Source organism: Neophocaena asiaeorientalis, unplaced genomic scaffold (genome assembly GCF_003031525.2).
Source record: "Neophocaena asiaeorientalis asiaeorientalis breed wild unplaced genomic scaffold, Neophocaena_asiaeorientalis_V1.1 scaffold59, whole genome shotgun sequence".
NCBI classification, from domain to species: domain Eukaryota; kingdom Metazoa; phylum Chordata; class Mammalia; order Artiodactyla; family Phocoenidae; genus Neophocaena; species Neophocaena asiaeorientalis.
Window position 1 is genome coordinate 18,699,327 of NW_020174268.1, and position 7,309 is coordinate 18,706,635.

Here is a 7,309-nt window from a genome sequence, read left to right on the forward strand (position 1 = left end):
CAATAAAGGTTTGAATATTTAGCTGTGATGGGTCGCTGCCCTCTCGCGAGCTCCCCCCCCCTTATCTTTTAAAATGCAAATCGTGTTTCGGGGGGTTGTGCGCCGGGTGCACGCTGCGCCTCGACGTCTCCAGCCATTGGTGTCTGTGTCATTACTAATAGAGTCTTGTAAACACTCGTTAATCACGTAAGGCCGCCGGCCGGGGCTCCGCACGCCAGCCTGTGGCGGGTCTTCCCCTCCTCTGCAGCCCAGTGGGAAGGAGGTGGGAGGAAAGAAGGAAGAAAGAGAGAGACGGAGGGAGGGAGGAAGGGAGGGAGGAGACAGGCCAGAGGGAGGGACCGCCTCAGAGGCAGAAGCGCCGCGAGGAGCCGGCGGAGCACCGCAGGCCGGGGCGCAGCCGCCCGCCGCTCCTACGCCCCCTCGCCCCTTCCCCAGAGCGGCCCCCGGCAGCCTCCCGCGTCCGTACCCGGGCAGCATGGTGAGGTTTGCCGTCGGGCCCTCGCCACCATGTACGTGAGCTACCTCCTGGACAAGGACGTGAGCATGTATCCCAGCTCCGTGCGCCACTCCGGCGGCCTCAACCTGGCCCCGCAGAACTTCGTCAGCCCCCCGCAGTACCCGGACTACGGCGGCTACCATGTGGCCGCCGCCGCCGCCGCGAACTTGGACAGCGCGCAGTCCCCGGGACCGTCCTGGCCGCCCGCGTACGGCGCCCCGCTCCGCGAGGACTGGAACGGCTACGCGCCGGGGGGCGCGGCGGCCGCCGCCAACGCCGTGGCCCACGGTCTCAACGGGGGCTCCCCGGCCGCCGCCATGGGCTACAGCAGCCCCGCCGACTACCACCCGCACCACCATCCGCACCACCACCCGCACCACCCGGCCGCCGCGCCCTCCTGCGCCTCGGGCTTGCTGCAGACGCTCACCCCCGGCCCCCCCGGGCCCGCCGTCACCGCCGCCGCCGAGCAGTTGTCCCCCGGCGGCCAGCGGCGGAACCTGTGCGAGTGGATGCGGAAGCCCGCGCAGCCGTCGCTCGGCAGCCAAGGTAAGCGCGGCGGCGCCCTGCTGGCGGGCGCCCGGGGAAGGCGCGGCCTCGGCCTCCGGCTGCGGGGCGGCGGGTGCCCTGTGCGGACCGGCGTCCGGGGCGGTCTGGGGACTCCGCGCCAGGGGGGCGGGGCGGGGCGACAACGTCTGGGGGCCCCGGCCCCCCCGGCCCCCGGCCCTTGCGTCTGGGCTGGCTGGGGTCGGGAGTGACTATTGTGGTCTCGCGAGCAGTGTTCAGTGTGGGACAGAGAGGACGCTTCCTCTTTCCTCCCGTGCCTCATTCATAACGTCCTTAGACTCTTGGGAGAGTCCCGCGAAGGGCGGCGGAGCGCGGCTGCACGGGAGCGGGATCGCCCTCCTCACTTGCTGCCGCTCGCACTCGCTCGGTGCGCAGCTTCCCTGGAACGCCCCCGGGCCGGGCTCTAGACCGTCTGTGCACGCCGTCCTTGCCCGTCCGGGCCACTCGGGATGAGTGGTGGTCTGGGGACCAGGAGGGCGGCGAGGCTGCGCGTGGGACCAGATTTGCCCATTCGGGGCAACTCTGGGCATCGGAGCTCCAGCGCGTAGGGAGACCCGGCAAAGCTGCTGAAGCTGGAAAGAAGGTGTTGGCCCCAGGAGCTAAGTAGGGAAGGCGGGGGCGCCCGGGTCTTTGAACCTTTGATCTGCAAAGGGGTTATTTCAATCAAAAGCCGGAGGGCTGGGACAAGACACCCCGGGACTCCCCTTCTTTCTGCAGAGGGAGAAGGAGAGGAAGTCGTGGTGCAGATTCAGCCGCTGCTCCAGACACGGATCATTTCTCTGGAACCCTCCTTTCCAGGGTCTCCTCCCATGTGTGTGTGTGTGTGTGTGTGTGTGTGTGTGTGTGTGTGTGTGTGTGTGTGTGTGTGTGTGTGTGTGTGTGTGTGTGTGTGTGTGTGTGTGTGTGGCTCGTAGGTTCCGGGTCTGCCCCTTCTGGCGTCGGAATGTGTGTCAAGGTGGGAAGGAAGTTCAGTAGGTGTGGTGAGAGAGTCCTGTTGGGTCCCTTTTACTCCACGAAGTCTTTCCCAGCCTTCTGCACTTCCGCTTTTTTCTCTTCCCTCCTTTCTGGCCCAGCCCGGCCCGCATGCAGGTTATGGACACTTTGCAGAAGTTTATAGCCAATTACAGCCGTATAAATCAGAGCAGCCGTTGGAGGCTGTCTCTGGGCCTCGGTTTTTACGTCACTGGGCACATGCCAGGACCGACCAGGTGGGAAATGCGGCGGCCCGGGGAGAAGGCCTCAGGGCCGACCTGGAACCTCGGCTGAGTCCCTTCCCCAAGAGGAGGCGCCCTCGCCTAAACAGAGCGCGCTCCGAGGAAGGCTCTTTGCCACAGAACCTGCCTGGGGCGCAGCCGGCGGGGCTGGGGAGGCCTAAGGGAGACCCTTGGCCAGTCCCGGGAGAGTGACCGCGGAGCAGGGGCGGGTGGGGGTGAGGAGAGGGAGGGGAGCCGCAGGAGCCCAGGCCGCGGGGTCAGCAGATGAGAGGCCGCTGTGAAGTCCCGCGCCGAGGTGGCAAGACCGCAGTCGGCGCCGGGCGCCCTTGTGATGCTAATGTGGGGAGACCGCGGCCCGCGGGCCGGAGCCCGACTCCTCTGCGGAGTGTCATCTGTCAAGGGGCGAGGGGGGGTGGTACTCCGCCCGGCCCGCTTTGATATACACCTTCCCAGCCCTGCCATTGTCTCTTTTAGGGCCCGGAAAGAGGGTGGTGACTTTCGCAGTCAATAATGAATTCTGACAAGTCCCTCTCATCTCTCCCCTCTTCTAGTCCCCGCCTTGGTTCCCAGGGGGTGCGGGGCGCCTCCAAGGCCCTTGGGGCGCTGGCCGCGGGGCGCACAGGGGTCCTGGTCACCGCGTCCCCTGGTCCCTCTGGGATACGGCCAGAGCCGCTCCCAAGTACCTCAAGGCCACTATCGCTGCTGGAGAGTTCGGCTGGGAGAACTTTGCGCCCGGCTCTCCAGCCCTGGAGGTTGTCCTTTGTGGCTCCAACCTGGCTCCGGTGCCAGCCCCGCCTTACACTATCTGCGTGACCTAGTCTGATTCTCAGTTTGCTCCTCTGTACGAAGGGGCCATTACCGCTGGCAGCTCGAGTGGGTTGGAGGCGGCAGCGCAGGCTCCCAGGACGTGTCAGTTCCCTTTAATTTCTTCGCGGGCGCAGGGTCGGGGCTGCTGCGCGCATTCAAATGCTTCTGCTGGCGGTGTTGATGTTAATGCGCCTGGCGGGGAGGGGGATGAAAGCCCCGCCGCCATTTGCTCAGTAGTGGTAATTCAAACAGAATGCGGTTGTTATTAAGGCATTGAAAGGGCTTTTCTTTGATAAGATCGCCTTGTCCTGCATTGTTTGGGGCAGTGTTCTCCTTTCAGCGGCTTGGGGGAGCTCCCTCTGATCCGGCCTGTATCTTCCCAGGGCGCTTTTGTTGTGGTTTGCAAAGGGTTTTACCTGAACAAAGTCGGCCTGCGGGGCATTAAACACCTCTGAGCAACTCCCAGACCCTTTAGATCTAACTGTAGCGCCGGGCACAGGGCGATTGAACCTGTTCTGCTGGGAGAAGACCCCGACCTGAGGCCAAGTGGGAGAGAACAGCTCCTTAGCGGGGCTTTGCCGAGGGCTGACCTGGGACAGACCTGGTGGAGACACCAGGCTCCGGCCTGCTCCGACTTGGTCGCGCTGTTTGTCAAGGCCCTTCAGTAAAACAATCAATCCAAGGTTTTAATATGTTGACTCAATGCAATGAGCATAGATCACTGGTCAGGATAGCTCTGGCAGGGTTTGCAGCAGAAATAAATGGGGGATTAAAAAAGAAAGAGTGCCAAATGCCAAACCACGTTCGGCCAGGTATAGAATGTCCCCAGAGAGAAGGATTATCTGCCTACCAGACCCCGGCTCAGAATTCCTTCCACCCGATAGATAGGACTGGGGCGTGCGTGTGTGTGAGTGTGTGTGTGTGTGTGTGTGTGTGTGTGTTTCTGGTGACTTGAGGAAACACGTCAGCTACTGCACCCCCTTCCCACTTCTAATAAAACAAACAGAAAGTAACACCCCACCACCACCACGAACAACACATATCCACAATGCCGGCTGTTTTTAGGGTAGGCTTCTATCCCTGGTAGGCCTGGAAATCTGAATATTCCCAGGACTCTGGTGCCTCTGCCCTGCCCTCTTTTCCTCTGGGCCTCACCAGCTCAGGTACTGTATTTGGTTTACAAAACCGGTGGTGGGGTTCTGCTATCTTCTGCGTATATGAATTTAAATTTTTTCTTAATTTTCAAAAACTGCTTGATCCCAAGACCAGTTTAGTTGTCCCGAATAGCCCCATACCCTCCCCCCAGGACCCTCTGGGGGGGTCTTGTCAGACTCAGCAGGAACCAGCCAAACCGTGGCCCCCCAGGGCGGTGGAGGAAGAGAAATGGCTCTTGGGTTAGGGAGGTTTGTCATTACCCATGACTGATGGGCTGCCTTGCAGTTCTCAGTGCTAACTTCGCCTTCCTCCACAGTGAAAACCAGGACGAAAGACAAATACCGAGTCGTGTACACGGACCACCAGCGTTTGGAGCTGGAGAAGGAGTTTCACTACAGTCGCTACATCACCATCCGGCGGAAAGCCGAGCTGGCCGCCACGCTGGGGCTCTCCGAGAGGCAGGTGGGAACCCTCCAGGGCCTGGTCATTACCTGGGGGAGTCCAGTGAGGAGGGTTAGAAGCCAGGCCCCAGGATCCACCTAGTTCTGTGGGCAGATTAAAGCAAGAAGATGGAGAGCATTTTCCTTCCAGATGCTTTTTATAAAGACTTTTCCCCCCTCCAGTTGTCTTCTTTTTTTAATATATATATATTGTTGAACTTTTTTTTTTTTTCTATTTTGGGGGACCTGGGAGGTACAAGAAAAAACTGAGTATAGTCTAATCCAGAATTCTATTTGGGTCAATAAAGCCTTAAAGGCTTACTCTCTCTGTACTCAGCACGGTACCTGGGCAAAAAAATTAATATAAGACCCCAATCCCTGCCCATGAAAACTAGAGGGTTGAGGCTTGGCTCCTGAACGCTCTGTGTGGTCTGGGAGAAAAAAAAAAAAAAGTCAAATTCACAGTCAGGAAACCCCACATTAAAACTCATTCTCAGCCCCAAGGTGAGGAATATTACATTTCAATTTAGCTCTGAGAGGCCAAAGGTTGTTATTTTGAAGTACATCCAGCCCTGGCCTCCTCTTGCTTGGTGTGAAAAGGGCCTGGCGGTTTCTGTTTTCCTTGCTTCTGAGACTCTGAACTTTTCCAGTAAAGTTGTAGATAAAGGTTGCTTTGGAAAGAAACCTGGGGAAAGAGGAGGGAGGGGGGAAGCTCTTCTCTCTCGAGTCTGAATTGGGCTTGGGAAGGGCTCCAACAAGCACTCCAGCGCCGGGCCATTACGGGATAGTCCATGAAAAGCTGTGTGAAGGGCTGGGATCCTTCAGGTCCAGAGGGCACTTCTTTGGCCGGAGAAGGGGACACTGGTGTTCGTGCCGAACACTGTCCCTTTTTTCCTTCGCAGCCGCTTCACCACCTTCTGTTTCTCTCCGCCTTTCCATTTCCAGGTTAAAATTTGGTTTCAGAACCGCAGAGCAAAGGAAAGGAAGATCAACAAGAAAAAGCTGCAGCAGCCGCCAACGTCCCAGCCACAGGCTCCCCAGCCGCAGCCAGGTCCCCTGAGAAGTGTCCCGGAGCCCCTGAGTCCCGTGTCTTCCCTGCAGGGCTCGGTGCCTGGTCCTGTCCCTGGGGTTCTGGGGCCGACTGGGGGAGTGTTAAACCCCACTGTCACCCAGTGACCCACAAGTGGCCTGCGGTAGCAGAGCAATTCCAGGCTGAGCCATGAGGAGCATGGACTCTGCTAGAATCCTCAGGAAAGACCCCTCCCCTCCCACCCACGACCGTTCACCAACCGACCTAGCCCTCCAAGGAAACATGGGGGCCTGGGGGAAAGACAAGTGCGGTTGGAGGCCTCAAGGAAGACGTTCTCCCAGATTTTGACTTTTTCTGGTCTGACTCTTTCTGCCACTGAGGAGATGGGAAATGACCACCGGCACTTCCTTTAGTACTGGCAGAAACACTGCCTGGACTGGCTAAACAGACCAGCCTTTCAGCCCCTTCCTCAGCTCTTTGCCTTCAAAATCTGCAGGTTGCCTCTCTGGTTGGAGCTGACGGGGCAGAGGGACTCGGGGGACCGCCAGGGATGGAGTCAAGATGGCTGCTGTCCACTCACTGCCCTCCAAGGACCCGCTGGGCCCTCTTGCCTCAAGGGCAGGCAAGGTTCAGACCACAGAAGCCAGAGGCGGCTGAGATGGAAACCTGGACCCACTGAAGAGTGCAGAACCCCCAGGTCTTTGTCTTTCTTCTCTTCCCTTCCCAGGCCAGGAAAGGCTTGGCTGGTGCATGTGCAGTGTGTGGTGTGAGGGGGAGGTTACTGGACTCCAGGCCTGACGAGGGGGCCCGAGACAGGGCCTTGTTTAGAAAGCCTGTCACCAGAGCTTCTCTGGGCTGAATGTATGTCAGTGCTATAAATGCCAGAGCCAGCCTGGACTTCCTGTGATTTTCACAATCTTGGGGCTGATGAAAAAGGGGAGTTTTTGTTGTTGTTGCTGCTGTTTGGGTTATTGGTCTGTGTAACATCCAAGCCAGCATTTTTAAAGCCTTCTGGATCCATGCGGAGAGAAGTGATACGGTGAAGGGAAGTGGGGGGGGGGGGATTTGAACACAGTTGAATTTTTTTTTCTAAAAAGAAAAAAAGAGATAAAGGAGCTTTCCAGATTTCAGATCCTGTCTTTATCACCTTTAGATTTTGTCTGCAATTATTATTAGTAGTAGTATTTTAAGTAATGAAATATCCTTTCTACTTGCTAACTAGAATTAGGAAAATCAAGGAGGGGAGTGGAGAAGGTTATCTGGACAACCTCATTTTACCCCAGAGCGGCAGAAGCCTGAGGGAGCAGGTTCTGAGACCTACCCTGCCCCCAAGCCCGAGCCCAGCCTCGGATTGTGGAATGTGTGGTTCTCCTGGGGGTGCCTGTGGGCAAAATGCACAGCTGAGCGCTCAGCTGCTTCTCAGCTGGGGGAATGATGGGGAGTGAGGGTGAGAGAGCCCGCTCACAGCGTCGCATCGAGTCCACACTGAGGCAATCGCGCACACTCCCTTCATCGGTGACTCCCTACTCCCCAGGATGCTCCCCCGCATCCAGCTAAACACAAGCATTCAAGTAAAAATTTTCGATTTTCTGTTTCCCCAAGG

The 7,309-nt window shown here is 58.3% G+C and overlaps 1 protein-coding gene across 1 annotated transcript; it reads left to right on the plus strand.

The window, feature by feature from the left end:
- The first annotated feature begins 369 nt into the window (after positions 1–369).
- On the plus strand, positions 370–6,809 carry CDX2 (caudal type homeobox 2). Its single transcript, XM_024755542.1, has 3 exons — positions 370–1,042; positions 4,553–4,698; positions 5,622–6,809. Exons 1-3 carry the CDS (start codon positions 508–510, stop codon positions 5,850–5,852), a joined length of 912 nt encoding a protein of 303 aa, XP_024611310.1. The 5' UTR covers positions 370–507; the 3' UTR covers positions 5,853–6,809.
- The last annotated feature ends 500 nt before the right edge of the window (positions 6,810–7,309 follow it).

What these genes read in the sequence shown, in the direction of transcription:
- CDX2 (XM_024755542.1), top strand. Translation starts at nt 508, where the DNA reads ATGTACGTGAGCTACCTCCTGGACAAGGACGTGAGCATGTATCCCAGC. An exon ending in GCCGTCGCTCGGCAGCCAAG is followed by an intron (nt 1,043 to 4,552) that starts GTAAGCGCGGCG and finishes CTTCCTCCACAG; the next exon opens with TGAAAACCAGGACGAAAGAC. An exon ending in TGGGGCTCTCCGAGAGGCAG is followed by an intron (nt 4,699 to 5,621) that starts GTGGGAACCCTC and finishes TTCCATTTCCAG; the next exon opens with GTTAAAATTTGGTTTCAGAA.